Source organism: Danaus plexippus, chromosome Z (assembly GCF_018135715.1).
Source record: "Danaus plexippus chromosome Z, MEX_DaPlex, whole genome shotgun sequence".
NCBI lineage: Eukaryota > Metazoa > Arthropoda > Insecta > Lepidoptera > Nymphalidae > Danaus > Danaus plexippus.
Window position 1 is genome coordinate 7482978 of NC_083559.1, and position 16939 is coordinate 7499916.

General features: G+C 29.8%; 2 protein-coding genes and 1 long non-coding RNA gene across 3 annotated transcripts; 2 read left to right on the top strand and 1 right to left on the bottom strand.

Annotated features, from left to right (window-relative positions):
- Window positions 1–2924: 2924 nt before the first annotated feature.
- Window positions 2925–5022, bottom strand: LOC133319972 (uncharacterized). Its single transcript, XM_061526416.1, has 3 exons — window positions 4606–5022; window positions 4392–4525; window positions 2925–4058 (listed from the first exon to the last, which is right to left on the bottom strand). The coding sequence occupies exons 1-3, from the start codon at window positions 4778–4780 to the stop codon at window positions 3963–3965; spliced, it is 405 nt and encodes a 134-aa protein (XP_061382400.1). The 5' UTR covers window positions 4781–5022; the 3' UTR covers window positions 2925–3962.
- A 442-nt stretch (window positions 5023–5464) lies between these two features.
- LOC116777612 (zinc finger protein 90-like) lies at window positions 5465–7445 on the top strand. The gene is made up of 4 exons (XM_032671259.2): window positions 5465–5720; window positions 5884–6045; window positions 6200–6423; window positions 6498–7445. Exons 1-4 carry the CDS (start codon window positions 5643–5645, stop codon window positions 7324–7326), a joined length of 1293 nt encoding a protein of 430 aa, XP_032527150.1. The 5' UTR covers window positions 5465–5642; the 3' UTR covers window positions 7327–7445.
- A 6638-nt stretch (window positions 7446–14083) lies between these two features.
- Window positions 14084–14968, top strand: LOC133320001 (uncharacterized). Its single transcript, XR_009753478.1, has 2 exons — window positions 14084–14198; window positions 14285–14968. It is a non-coding gene; the product is annotated as an uncharacterized LOC133320001 (long non-coding RNA).
- The last annotated feature ends 1971 nt before the right edge of the window (window positions 14969–16939 follow it).

Consider the following 16939-nt stretch of genomic DNA (forward strand, 5'->3'; position numbering starts at 1 on the left):
AGTTTCTGTAAAATTTTGTTTGTCGATCTTTTTCATAGAAGGAAATAATGGGGAAGTAGTGTACCTACTTCTCCATTATTTCTAGAATTGATATATAGGTATACCTTCACATTTGTGTAACTGACTTATATATACCTACGATTAATAAACAGTTTTTGTTGTGTGAAAAATCACTTTTAGTTTATTTTTTTTTCCAACCCTTAATTTTTTAATCCTTGTAATATATCAAATTTAATCACAGATTTAATTTCGTTTTAAAATCCTATAGTTACTTATGAATATGAACTTTTCTCTTATCTTTAACTATATTTAATTTAATTGTTTTCTATTTTTTTATTATTATTTTACGTTTAAATAAATATTGTTCCAGAATTTAAGATCTTCAGTTGTGTTTACAACGCCCTCTGTACCGTATATAAAGAACTTTTTATCACGCATATTACGTTTTTGAGACCATAGACTATCAGGTACGTCATTGTTGTACAAATGTTCACTACATGTAGGGGGCGCTATTTTCAAACAATATGCTCCTTTTCTTTTTAGGAGACAAAAATAACGCATAAATAAGATGAGGTAACGATTGACATGGTAACGTCTTCTTAACTATTGAGCCATAAAAAAAGCAAAGAAAGTTATGAAACTTCTATACGTTAAGAAGATTAATAGAAAGTAGCGACATCTCCAATCTGTAGACCGTCATTTTACCCTCGAGTTGTAAATAAAGAACGATAGGTAGCGTTCCCAAATGACAAAATTGACGATTATAAACGGGTCATCAACCCTCATTATTAAAAAGAAATTGAACACCTATATCACTAAATGTGTACATAATTATTTTATTGACGATTTTTATGCCATTACGACGTAGGTGAAATAAAGTGATAAATATAATGGGGTGAAACGAAATGGTTAAGTCGACTTAGAAAAAACCATTTTTTTAATTATTTAATAAGCCTGTTAAGTGTAAGCGATGAGTTATACACAACTTTACCAAATATAGTATAATTTAACAAACAGACTTGCCGTTAAAATATGGTGATGTGCCGCGAGTAACTTTAAGATCTCTTAAGTAAGTTTCATTACCGTTTACTTCAGAAGTTTTTGATTTTTTACCAGTTAAAAATAACTACAAGATATGTTGTATCCAGTTAATGTGATGACTACAAAAACATAAATTGTAAATACAACATTTAATTAAAACCAGTTCAATAAATTACAAACTGCTCCAGAATACTTATTTTTAACATCTTAAAAAATTTAATATTGTATAATACAACATAGAATATAGCAACCTACACATAAATAAATATATAAAAACACATTTCTTATCATTTCAATTAAACTATCAAACTAAGAAAATATATAGTGTCATATTGAGAGAATGTGGTTGGATTTATTTTTTATTAACTAATAATATTATCATTTAGAAACTATTAAAAATATCAACATTTCTTTGTCAATGTGATTAATCATTGAAAAATTATATTAATCAATTTTTTATTTATTACATTTTGAGTGTATCTGATATTTTTTTTTAAGTCTTATCCTCTTTTTGTGAATGAGGGTTGTATGTGAGCACTCTATTTTGAGCCTTAAATTCAACATTATATAACAAGTTATTATTGTCATTTAAGCAAACTTGTTCATTTACGTATTAATAGTTACATTAATTAGTAAAATTTATTTGTGTAGCAATAAAGTAATCTATTATAAACACAATGGAAAATTTTTATTGACACAATAATGTAATAATATGTTAGTACATAATATAAGTTTTTATTTCATTTTTATGTTATTAGCAGGATTAAGACAATAATTCGTAGTTATAGGATAAAATGTTATCTTTTGTGATGATAATGTTTATTAACAATATTTTCAAAGATAAATTATTTGTTCACATAATAAGCCACAAATTACACGACATATAATAAATATTCTAATTTGTAATTCGTAATTGCTGTTTCATTATAAAATATTTCTCCACCTTTAGCTTTATTGAATATTGTTTAAACTGATAAGCAATAAATGTATATCATCAATATGAAATCCAAAAAAATCATCTATGTTTAATAAAAAAAAATATTTATACAATATATCTAATTACTATCTTTTTTCCTTAAAATTTCTCAGTATGTAAAATATATATACAGAATAATCTCACTAATAGTTCATTTCAATATAGAGACACATCCAATAAGCCGGCACGCTTTGACCCTTTTGTCCCAGAAGTCATGAGGTTTATGAAAAAGATTCAACTTAGCCATAGATTTTGTCTTACTTGATAATTCAGGCCAGCCACATAAATGAAAACTTATATCAAGTTATTGCAGTATCGGAACATCTTCCAACCACCATACTGCATACCTTTACTTCAGCTGATGAATCAAAATGTTGTTCAAAAAATAAAGTCCTTATATAAAATTAATTTTCTGATCTACCTTATATCTCAGGATATATAGAGAAGAAGTACTAAACAATTTAATTTGGAGGATGTTCATGGAAAAAGTTGACTTACAAAGAATACTGTAACAAACACAAACATATGGAATCCATAAAATTACCTATATAATGACGATGATTACTTATAACATTTATCAGAGAGAGGGTTGGAAATGACGAAAATTAAATTTTCGGCTTGGATGGGTCAAATCACGACTGCAAACAATGACAGATGAGGAAAAATGTGAGACTGCACTAGAAAAGGAAAGTTTCTAGAAATATCAGAACCAGTTATTACAACCTACAGTTCTGAGAGTTACACCAGATGATGTATAAAATTTTTTCACTACCTGCACAAAATTGGCTGAAGTAAACAGAATATCTATGACAAATATTATAATTATTTGAAACATGACGTTGTTAGGCAAGAATTACAAGTTGCATAAAAAGAAATCTCAACTAAGGATTAAAACCATACAACAACATAATATTATCTTAATATATTATATGGACTTTCTATATAAACAGCTTTACTTTACTAATTATGGCTTTTCTCCAAAATACTGCATTTTTGAATTCCAATAATTGGTCACCCCCAGGTATATCCCCATATTAGTAAGATTACACATAGTTGAATCTCAATTCATTATCTCTAAAAGATAAATATCACACCTAATTCTGTTATAAGCTAAGTTTACAACCCCAAACATTCAGAGCATATCCAAACCATTCTATTGTGCGTATATGTATAGTTTGAAAAACATCATACTTTGTTCATGCATAATTATGTGCCATGCGCACTAACTCTTGGTAATTTTTATGCATTCTAAACAATATTTATTAAGGACTTCACAATTTTAAAAGTGTAACAGATTGTGTCTCCCAATTGTATCTATATTGTAAATTTACTTATACCTTACAAACAATATTCTTATAATAAAAATGTAAATAGAGTAAAATATATATTATGTGCGCTGCTGTTAAAGACCATTCTTTCATTACAAATGAAGTCATTGAATTATTTATCTTAAATACTACAACATTCATTATAATTGCGTGATCTTTGTATTAGTATGTATAACAATTATACCATAAATATTGATATCAGTAATTGTACAGATTATAAAAATTATCAGTTTCATTACATACATCTCATATTTAGCCTAATTATAAATAAAAGGAGGCTGACATTGCTGGTAATGATTTACGATTATAAATGTTAAACATTTAAACTTTTTTCAGTTAGAGTCACAAAAGCACAAAACATTAATATATTTTATATATGTAAATTACACCAATCTACAGTTTTCTACACATTTTCAGTTACTTTATGTATACATTATAATTACAGATATAAAAACAAAAAAACAAAATTTGAAAAAAAAAGAAGTTTTTTAAAACAATATCGCCTCCATAATAGTTAAATTGTATTTCACAGCCACTATCACCTTGATTGAGCACTATTCTTTGTGTTTCCATTGATACATATGTCTTTTATTACATCATTTTATTCTGAGGTAATTTTATCTTCCAGGTTTTATATTGCCAGATTCTTTCTTTAATGTGTCATAGGCTTCTTTTGTTTTTTTACATTCACTCTGAAGATCTTCAAACTGGCTCTGAAACCGAAAAATAAAAAAAAATTCACAAATCATCTAAGATTTTTAATAATAAAACATTGCAAAAAAAGGTTTTATTTCTGTTATTTAGGATAAGTTTTCACTAATTCTGTAGTTAAGACGATAAGAAACAGTATTAATGTACCCACTCATACAATTTCCATAACATCAAGTGAAATAGACAAATTAAGAAATAACAGTTATTTCATATACCATAAGAAACTGTAAATCTATAGTTGAACATGAGAACATGCTGTAAGTGTAATTCATATCTGATTTCTCATTTTAAATAGGGGGTTGGTCAAGGTCAATGCTATTAAAACTAGTATTCACCTGACATAACACTGATTGCTGTTTCATTGCCACACAGTTCTCTATTATGTCTTGAAAGTGTTCCTTATCAGTCTCGTACTTTTTCTGTGTTTCTGTCAATAACTTATCAATGCGGTTCTTATATTCTGTAACAACTTTAAACAGAAATAGTGACATTTTAAAGCATGTCACATGTTTATTATATAAATTGCTCTTAATAGTTCTTCAAACTTACCGTTAAGTTGGTACTTAATTGAAGTCAATTCATTGAAGCATCTTTCACTAGACCACCGGGCATTTTCATAATTTTGTTGTATATAATTCAAATTCAAGTAAACTAAACTAATAATAAAAACAAAAATCAAGAATATTACCAAGACTCTCTTCTTGGTTACTAGATGAAAACTCATTTTAATAAAAAAAATATATTTCTTTCCTTTACATACTTTTAAAAAGAAAAAATCCAGGCAAAGTAAAATACAATACAGTATTAAACCAAAGCGATTGTTATTTCAACTTTTTAAAGCGCATACACGCCGTGTCTGCTCAAACGTGATTAAATTTCGTCATTGAATTATCTTAAAAAAATTTAAGTACGACTTACAGTATTACTTTGCCACATTTTGACTAGGCGGCAAGCGCCAAACGGTAAACTAAGATGTAAGCAACTGACAGTGACAGTCTGTGGAGTTGTAAAAAGTAATGTATTTTTTTTTTATCTATATATGCAATATTATATATATGCAATAGTATATATCCATTATTAAATGATGTTTTTTAAGAGTTTAAAAAATTATAGCGATAAATCATAATTTTAGAGTGTCTAAAAAATTTTAAATAGCGCCATGTTTAATGCTTGAGAATTATAATTAATTTTATTATAGATGTCGCTTAAATTAAAATAATATGTGAATTTTATATATTTTTTATATATATAGTTTAAATAATAATATTTTTCTTTATTAGATGAGTACTTTTGAAAGTTTTTTTTTATAAATAACCAAAATTTCGCAATCAACAGTATTATAACTTTTTATTCCATCTGTATTTTAATTTTTTAAATTAATAATATCCTTTAAAATGGCTGACAAACGACGCATTGCATGACAAGAGTCGTTTACAATTAAACTTTTATACTAATTATTAAGATCTATGTCATTTTTATTCGATTGAAATAGCTAAATATAATTTATATTATGGATTTACAGCTTTAATATTCGCCTCTTTCTGTACTTTCTTTAAATATACCGTAGGGTACATCTTACAACTACTATGGAAGATATCCAGAATGTTTTAATTACAAATTCGGAAGGTGTTTTAAATAAGGATTATATTTCAGGCTTTATAGAGGTAAAAAAAGTAATTCACATTCATTCATGTGCAATGGCTGAAATTTAGTTTATCATACAAGAATTTTAAAGAAACTTAAAAAAATAAAAAAATAATTAATCTCTACCACGGATAACAGGTATGTAGGTTAGTAGTTTGTTGATAAAAATGATTTTTATTTCAGAAACCTGAACAGGATGGATCAGCTGTTTTTATTTGTCGCATTTGTAAGAAGACATTTTATAATGCTAACGCGCTTCAAAATCATAAGAATTTGCAACATGACGATATTGGTTCCCTTTCTGATGATGATAATATTTCTTATTCAGTCAATTCCAATGACCAGGTATTTTATACAGGTTATTGTATATAATTATTTGAAATATACGCAGGTTATAATATTGTTAGGTGTATAATATTTGGTTTCAACATTTTGTTTTTTCTTTATAAAATCAAATAAGAAATACCTAGTTCCATAAGACTGTTTTTGTCATCTGTAGATTTATGAAGATCTCTGTGGTTTTAAATTCATCCCTTTAAAAAAAAACGAAGAAGATTTGATTATAGAGGAGGATGGCATTTCAAAACGCACGTTTAGGTGTGATACCAGCTACCTCATTGTGAAATATGAAAGCAATGAAAGTGTAGGTGTAAAGAGATCTCGTTTGGATAACATGATCAGAAAAATTCAGTCGAAGCCAGAAAAGAAACCAGTCGACTTGAGGTGCAAAATTTTATCATGAAATAAGGATGATTAAATCTAATTAATTAAATAATTAATATTTATTTATTGTTTAGGGGACCATTTACGTGCACACTTCCCTCGACTTTGCGACCCAGTGTACAATGTCGCCAGATTTTTTTTAACTGTTGCGAATATTCGTTACATTACCGAGAAGAACATACCAAACGAAGGAAAGCCGCTTTACGCTGTCAAGTTTGCGAGAAACGTTTGGACAGAGACTTTTATCCAACGACCACTCTAACTGAGCAATTAAACACCCAGAACACTTCATCTTTCTCGTGTCGTATATGTGGATTTACATTTTTAGATAGTACAGATTTCGATGAGCATAATCGCATAGTGCACGCAAAAATGAAACCACACCAGTGTAGTTTGTGCTCCAAACGCTTCACACAACTTGGTGGTCTCCAACAACACATGCGTATGCATACAGGAATACGTCCGTTCGTATGTAAATTCTGTTCGAAAGCATTTACGCAAAAGGCTGGTTTGGATCAACATTTACGAACTCACACTAAGGTAAAACCATTTAAGTGTATCATTTGTTGCAAATGCTTTTCGCAGTCAGTTCATTTACGTCAGCACATGCGAACACATACAAATATCCAGCCTTTTGGATGTCCTATATGCAATAGGAGATTTAAACAGAGTAGCCATTTAAACTTTCATATGCGTTCTCATGTTGGAGAAGCGAGTGCATTGATCATGGAACAATATGCTCAGGCTATGCAGCAACAAGGTCAAATGGACTTTCTCAATTTTTCAAAAGTGCAGCCAGTTCAGGATGGTGAAACCATTTACTATTCTGCAGAATTAGCTTCGATGCCTCCCGAAGCCGGTGCAGCTAATAGTAAATATTTCCTTTCTAATAAAGGCATCTGATTTTGAAATGTTGGTTTAAGATAAATAAATATGTAGGTTTAGGTCGAACCTGATAAGTTTGTTTGATGTAAATAAGTTTTCCTATTGAAATTTCTCAATAAAAGCTTTGTTTGATTTTATTTATTGCTTTTTTAATAAAACAATGTCAAAAAGTTATGAAAAGTCAAAACATAACTTTCGAAATGTACAGATTCAGTACCAGGAGTTCATAGGTTTGTAGTTGTACCAGTGCATTTTATCGATCAGTTCATAGGGGTGGGGTAAAGAGGCGGAGTTTAAGTTTTCGCATAATTACATATAAGTACTGGATTCAGGTATTCCACGCAAGCGCTTTGAATCATAAAGGCCGCTACATTGGTCATACGTTCTAGTACTAGCATAAAATAATTTAAGAGGAGTTGTCTGCTGCAAAATGGTTTCAGAATGCATCCATAAAATTTAACTTCAAATTCACTTTTCTATTAATGAATAATCGGCATTCTCAAAGTTTTTTTGCTATATATGGACTTTTAATCTGCTACTACTTTCATTCTTTTACATATCAAATAAACGTCTGCTTTTCAACTTATTTTTTATATATTTGCGTTTATATTTAATAATACTGTATTATTTAATAAAGGACAAAAAGAAGTACAGATTCTATTTTTGTAACTTCACACGACAACAAATATGAGGACAATACAATTATATAAAAGTCATTTTGTGTTCCTTTCATAGAAGTCTAGAATTTGGGACAAACAAATAGGGGCAATGTGGTTAGAAGCTACTTAAATCTTGTTGAGCTTACTTCAAAACAATATAAATATATGTTTTATAACACAGTAAGCTTATGCACAAAATTTACCTACAAGTATATGCATCTGCATAGCATGTAGAGCTGGGCAAGAATGGTGGTTTAGACTGCACTTACTGCACTGCACTGCACTTTACTTCAGGGATATTATTAACGCATGCGCTCTCGATTCTAAATGAAGTTGTTAACGATTCGGTGCATAAAATGCGCGCTTCAGGTACTAGCATAACATAACTGACGAGGTATCGTTTCATATTTTGACAATCGGAACTCATAGTGGCGGGGAACTCAAAACTAGGAATGTAAAGATTGTAGAATATTTCAAATCAATAAATATGTAATTAAAAATAAAATAAAACATTTTTATAACTTATTTTTATCGAAGACAAGAAGTATCATCGGAAATGTCTACAGAAATCAATAGAGCCTCTAAAACTCCCAAAAATTATAACAGAAACATAAGATTCTTTGTCTTCACTACGATTAGGTAGGAGTGTTTTGAAATGGATTCATATGTGTCGCTCCATAAGTTTTGATACAATTATATTTTATTGTAAGCTCTGTATTTGTGTGAAAGCTAGAGTATTCAGGTAACAACATCCCAGGATTGAGCTTACAACGTAAGCGCTGTTACAAAGTTATGTCGAAAACAAATAAGCCGGTGCAACGTATGTTGCTCTATCTACTAGAGCCGCATAAGTTATGAAGAATTATAGTCGCGTGGAAGAGGAAAATTGCATTCACATCGTTATGAGAAACTTATTTAATTTATCTTTTATTACGCCTAAATAATGAAGTATAGCGAAGAAGTACAGTAATAACTTACAATATTCAACATATAGTTTGCTAACCATTTAAAAATACCTGTCTATATTACCTTATTTAAAAATACCTGTCTAAATACTCTGATACATATTTAAGTTTATTTAAAAGTTAGTTCGCACCTAAATTCAAAATTGACCATATTGATGATCCTAAAATGTAGCTTCCATTAAGTGTTATTCGGAGAGTTGTTCGTATATTGCGGAAAGAAATAAAAATATCAATTCTCCTCATTTGGTATATAAATTTATTTAAAAGTAGAATATCTACAACAATTAAAACATTTTTTACAATCAAATTGTTATGAATCATGTCCAAAACAAATTAAAAGATGAATTTAAAAAGGTAGACAATGAGCAAGCGTATCAGCCAGTGCATTTTGATATCAGGCAAACATCGCCCAGCAGGAGTTAGTGTAATTGAAAGTGCACTAAGGTTTTCTCTCTCGTTTTCACCTGAAGAATTTCAGGTGTTTCCTGCTCTCACATTCCGACACTGCATTTTAAATTGCGCTGTGGAATATTGTCCGTCACTTTCTTACCTGGGTGCATTGCTAGTAAATTATGAATTTTAAGGGTCTTTTAGCGCTTTATGTGTATTGAGCTTGAAAGAAAAATATCATTTGAGTAAAATATTTACATTAGTCACATGTGTTTTAATTCAATTCTATTAGTCGTAAAGATTTTTGGAAAAACTGACGGACCATGAACATTACTTTTAGTTACTTTATTTTTACTTTTCAAAAATATTATCATGTTTTATTATCTATACCTAGCTTCTATAGCAGTTAATCTTATTTCAAGAGATCACAACGTTTTGCTTATGAAAATAATAATATTTTTTGACAATAAGGAAATATTATTCATGTAGGCATATACTGTATGGTTGAAAGATTTTTTCCGTTTACCATTTTCATACTAGGTATCAAAAACAATACAAATAATCTTTGTACTTCTTTTGTATGATTGATGAACAAAACAATGTGCGTATATACCACTCCATATCAATATTCACAGTTTTAATTGAATGTGATAAATACAGTTTTATTTCCATTACTAATTGGTGGTAAGTATTTATGTAGGTCTATATTCAAAGATCCACAAGTAATATAAGTAGCATAAGTGCCAATACTTGTTATTTACAATAAAATGTATTTTTCCTGACGCACATAATGTAATGTCTCATTAATAGCTTCAACTTGTACCGACCCAAAAGAAATGACTAATGAGTAGTCAAAACAGTGAAAACGTGTGGGTGCAGCGGTTACATTTTAGTCGATTGTATATTTTGTTAGAGCCACGTATGGCGACGTAGTAAAAACAAAGGGAATGTTGATGGTTATATTCTGAAGAATAAATATCTCCTTTGTTTTATACTGACCTTTGAAATATCTATGGAAAAAAGGGAAATACTTTGATATACTGGTCCATATTAAATGAATATAAAATTCTGTAGACAATTAATAAAATAGTCTAAAAATATATTTTGGTTTCTTTACACTCGAAATTAAAAACATACCAATTTCAATAGAGAAGATGGCTGGAATTTTTCCTACACCTGGAACCCCCTCCTTAAAAATATAAAATTCCATGTCTGTGACCACACCGCAAGACCTCGCGACACCGTAAGCGCATTTTGCCGGCATCCAGAGCGGTACGCCAGAAAATTAAGAAATCGTTTGCGGTAGATGATAAATGACTAACTGACAGACATTCACCTCTCGTCTACCCGTGATCACGGTTGCTGAAAAGTAACCGAAACGTCGGGAGTATGTAGTTTTAACAAAAATAATATTAATAATAAAGCACGCGTAGTACATGCGAAAAATATTAGTTTCATTTAAATGAATAAAACTCGCGAAAGTCTTAGATCTCACTTCACCTTTCCAATTTGTTTCAAGTGGGTAAAAACAGTTTTCTCCATGACACTGCACTCTGTAGCTTACTCGATCGTGGTTTGAGTTGGATCCACCTCCGCAATACCTTTCAATTCTTCATTATCAACCTTGACCTCCAGGCCCCCACCGGCTTTGTTTTGCAGGTCAAAATTTCCAGAAGGACACATTATTACCCAAACGCAGTATTTTATTTGCGATACCACTTTCATACACATCATTAATACTTTAAGCCGTTACTGCAGCACTGGTGCCTCGGCGGAACTCGTACTCATAAATAACATGATTTTTTAAAGTCTTCCATTCGTTAAACTGAATGGTGCAAAGAAAAACTAAAGACGGGAAAACAATTAATATTAAGGTTTTCGAAAAAAAATGCATGATTAAATAGCTAGTAGTTTAAAATGTAATTACTAACCGAAGAGGAGATATTTGAGATGAAAGTGGCCAGTACGACAAAATACGACTTTTATATGTAAGGACCTAATATATTATATATTGCAATCCTTTTTTTTATTAGTAGTATCCTTGATTTTTTAATTTTTAATCAATAGTTCTGCTAGAGTTATAAATGGTGTCACTTATACGACTTTTTTATATATTACTCATCGATGATTGTTGACAATGTTTGAAAGTTACATTTAACGACATATTTTCAATCAACTATATGATACTAAGGAAAAATATATTTTAAATCTTTTCTTAATTCATAATCAACAACTGTACATACATTTTGTCTTTATTTTGGTTTATGAATAATTTGAAAATAAAATAATCTTTATCTTCTATATTAGTGTTAAAATAAAAATGAGTAGGAAAGTATAAAATATATTACATTAAATAGGATTAGCTTAAAGACTCTATGTTAAAAACGATTGATTGTGTCAGAGATACTGGTTTGTTTCGACGCAGTTCGCACCCGATCCGTAGTTATCTCACCAGACGTGTTGTAAAACATGAGCGTTTTTTCTTCACCGTAAGTTTTTTAACCTCGGTTAGAGCACATGTGGCGGTCGTGATTTACTTGTGTTTACATCCGCTGTCCGAGGGTTAATTTACCTATGCGATGCAAGGGTTGGATCCTAAAATGGCACAAAAAATTATGTGTTAAGTATAAAATCGAATAGAAAAATTTGGTTCTGCGACCTTTTTTTATGTAGACAAAAAAGCTGTCATGATAACTATTTCTAAATAGTAGTCTGAAAAATAATATGAATTTTTTAATTTAGAATAATAAATTCGGGTCATTTTTTTAATAAGCCAAGAGTATATAATGTATCATATTAACCAAAGACCAGGTAATATGATAATATATATTATCATTGAAACACATTTTGAAGAAAAACATTTACATTGCACAAACAAAAGGCTTATTAAGCTTTCACGTAAAAAAATTGCGATTTGCACTGTGAACGAAGCCAACAATACATTACCTATTATGCTTTTTCTTATTTTTTGATAGATAAATGTTAAAACAGCAATCAAATCTTGTATCTACATAGTACGAGATCGGAATGAGCGCAAACGTTTGATGTATGAATACCGATGAATCCGACTCTATTTTGGGAACATTTTTGCGTTTGTTTCTTTGATCTCAAGCTAACGCAGTGTTTACCACACGGAAAATATATTTTTTTCATTTGAATTACTATTTAAAACATATTTTATGATGACTTCAAATAATTTATTTTGCATAGTATACGATATTGTGATTTTCGTTTAGAAAGACATAGTTTTAGTAAACATTTTTGCACGAACTTCAAAGTATTTTATGGTTAAAAAACGAATGAGTCTCGTATGTATTGTAATGTGAACTAAATTTCCGTCCATATCAATTCGAGTTACACTATAAAACATATCGTTTTAAGTTATATCATCTTGTATCGTATTTACAAAAAGCTCTGACGTATCAGCTGGCTGGCAATGCCTTTTAAGTCGCCGTCCGTGGCTGTTGTTTATATTTGCCTCATTGGTTCGTTCTATGCGAATGTATGCCGTCTCTAAGATAATGGATCTGAGTTAAAACTGAGTTCAGACTACAATCACAATTCTAGTAACAATTAATTCTACTACAATTTTAATTGCCTTATTGTTTGTTACATACTTCAAAAATAAGTAGGTACATATTGAGAATAAAATTAAAAACAAATTACTTTAAATATTATAGAAAACACTAGATCAAGACATGATTTTATTTAGGAATGTGATATTAACCAGAACTATTAACGCCCGAGTTACGCTACTTAAACATATATATGATATCATACACGTATAATTTTTTTATTTTCCCATGGATACAATACAGAATTTTTGTGATGTTTTTGTTGGAAAAGTGCCGAGACATTTAACATATGTTGGTCCTATCAATTACTGTTGTCTGAAATTCAAATTTCTCAAAGTTATGGATATATATATAAATATATTAAAAGTATATCATAATCTTTTTTAACATTATTATTAATATTAACTTATATTATCTTAAACTAAATCTTATATTAAATTTAAAACTTCACTGCACAAAGACCATACACATTTCATTAAACTTACAAAAATATTTTGACGTTTACATTAATATTTATAATAAAATTTAAAAACGAATGTAACATAAAAAGTACTATTATGTAAGTATTGTATGTAATTGGGGCGATCTTTTTGATCACATATAATCTAATACATTTAGCAATAAATGAATTCTAGATGAAATGAAATTACTAGATTATAAATTTCCTCGAGGGAAATGTTTATATTATAGTACCTGAAGCGAATTGAATCATCGGAATAAATCTATTTACTGCTTCCTGAAATCTGTTTCATATTAAAACAATTGCTCACAAAGCAAAGTTCGTGCATAGCAGGTCGCGAATTGCGCCTCTCCGACCCGGTCTGGTCGCCGTCGATGGACGTAATACACATGGCCTCGTCGTCATAAAACGTAATTTACGGTCTCGCTTCACTTGCTCGCAGCATACATACGCCTTTTGTGCCGTTACTGCGCTGGGTTTTCGAGATCAAATGATGAACGCTTTTAACACGTGAACATTTGTTTTGAGAACAAATTATGTCAATACTGTAAACACTTTCTTGGGTACGAGCAAGTTTAGGTAACTCAGTTTTATTTCGTTTAAAAAGTTCATAAGAAAATTTGTTTAATTTTAAAAGTTCGTTCAAAAGTTTAAAAAAATTTGATTCCACATCAAAAGTTTAAACCTAGATACTAGGGCATCATAAATGACATGCAGGTTCTTTCAGAGACCTAACTTATGCGCATGCGTAAACTACGGATATCTAGACGCAGGTAAGGGGATGCCACCCTTGTTTCATTAACTCAGTTCGAAATAACATGTGCACGAGGGAACACTGCTGGTAATTTTGTTTTTTTTTTACATTGATCAATTTGTTCTTCAACAAAAATTATGCAACTATAATAATATATTTATATCATTTGGAAGTTTCAGAATTTCTGCTGCTTAGCGATATCAAATGCCGTAACACCCAACAAATTGCCGATCTTGCGAATTTGTAACGATTTTTTGTGTTTCTGATGTTTGCTGCTTGCTATTTATAATAAATGTGGTAATAAATAAGGCGTATGTTTTCACATATCATATTACTTTGACTGAAAAAATGTAATGTTTTAAAAAAGTCTAAGTACAAAATAAAATTAACTTTTTGCTATCAGTTCAGCTTCTACTTTAGAAATAATACTTAGCGACTACCTCCTTTTTCAATCTTTAAAACAAATTGTTTTAGGGAATTAAAAATATATTGTTGCACGTATTTTATTAAAAAAACATATGTACCATACAGCTAAAATGTAGTTTGAATCACATGTCTAACTTTACTTGCGGGCACAGAATGTAAAGGTCGTTAGAGCGAGAACATGTTATTCAAACTCTTCTTACTTAAGCAATATTCCTAAGTACAAAATCGATACAGGGGTAGACGTCACATCAGCTGGTAGACGGGGCATCGATCCAGTCGTAGGCACAACTCTAAACTTGTATTTATGTATAGTTTACAGTTTGATTCACATTTTAATATTATGTCACCTTAATACTCTTGTGTCGTTGGTATTGAGTGGCACTAGTAGATAAATGTAGTAGTACTAGTAGTAAATAATATTTAAACATTAATCAGTCTTTTTATTGATATATTATATTATAAACACTTATTCATTAAAAAAGTGATTATTTGCTATTTCTTTATACTAAGACACATGCCACAGAGATGAATTGATAATCTTTAACAAAAAGCATAATCATACAATATTTAATTTACGGAATTATTAAAATATGTATATATTTTATACTGCATAGTGTAAATGGTAAATAAAACTAAGAATAATGTTCTTTCTACTTTTAGAGTAGGCCCACAAATATATTTTTTTATCTTATTGGGTGTTTCTAACTTTTTTCTTTGTCTTCATAATATTTAACTTTAACCAGCTGCTTAGATATTTAAATATTTTACAACAACGTTACTATACGAGTATGATTCAGTTAATATAAAGGAAAAATATATTAAGGTAATCAATAAATTTATGGTGTGTAATTTTTTTTTTAAACTATGTCTTATATACCTATTCGTTACAACAAATATCAAGTCGTTTGGTTTTTCTCTGTTTAGGTATATACGATTCTCACTGACATGAAAAGGTGAAAAAACATTTATATAACTTGTACTTTTATTGAAAAGAAAGCTTGACGTACATTGACTTGCTTGACGTAGATCAGCACATTATAACAGCGAGCGGAGTTTGAATTGTATAAATGTTTGGGACTTCTCTTGTTTGCTAATAGCTTGTTACCATCTCTTTGTCAAAGTTATCCTGTATTAAACAAATTTTAAGTTATCATATATTAAATATGTTACTAAGGAAATTCATAAATTTCTATTGTCATATAAAAAAAGGATTAGTTGCACAATTTTCTTCTAAATTAAATATTTTGATATCGACCTCTTAGGATATAGTTGTAATTTTGAAATCTATATGAGAAAGTCAAAAGGGACATGACTTGACGGTTTGTAGTCGCGAAATATTTATAAACACATTGTTTTATGGTTTATTGGTTAAGGAGTTAAGTGTCAATTGTATAAATCGTCTTTTTGTTTTATTAAATATCACATTATATATATACATATATATAAATATATATATATATATCTGAGCGTCAGGATGGTGCCTCATGGCGGTCTCGGCTATGCATATTCATCATGGGCATTGTAACGATTGGAACTCAAAATAAAAACACACTTGTACTGTTCAATATCATATCAATCGATTTCTTAACAACTGTATTTAAAATCACACTCAAATAATAAGATGAAAATGGATTATGAGCCAATAGGTTAGACCTGTGCACTTCGTTTGACGGCTGTCCATAGGATAATGGCCGTCCTCACTCTCAGTGACAATAGCTATCCTATTCGGAACTGGCCGCTCATAATTTTTATGAAACAAAGCGACTGAATTACTTATAAGGTTCATTATTAAACTAATTCAAAATCGGCGGGTCGTCATATACGTATATATAGTATGTATCATATTCTTTGAACTAATCATAGACTATAGACAGCCAAGCCAATAAAACAACCGAATAGGTTAGAAATATATTTCGAAACTGAATACATTGACACATTAATTTTTTTTTTATAATAACGTAGGAAAAGAACTTTTAAGTTTAATAAAATCATAAACCGTCTAATAAGTCTCGCAGTTGACGCGTCGTAGGGAAACTTATGATAATTTTTAACTTTCATATATATAAAAATTACACTGCCTTTATGTTAAAAAGATACAACTTTTTGTAATTCAATAATTTACTCGGGTTTTATTCGTCTCATAATAATTATATCGAGGATGTTCTTATCGGCGGCGAATATCGTATGACACAAAGCTTGTTTGTAATTTATTAATCCTGTTTCAGTTCTTACAACCGGTAATCAATTAACATGAAACTGTAAACGTTTAATTGCATACCAAAATTTAAGGCGAAATTGTTAAAACCTCAAAGCAAACAGAGCTGGCTCGTAAATGGTGATGAATGGAGGGTTCAAGATCAGGCAATGGTCTGCGCCCGCGCCGATGTACCGCCATATTGTGG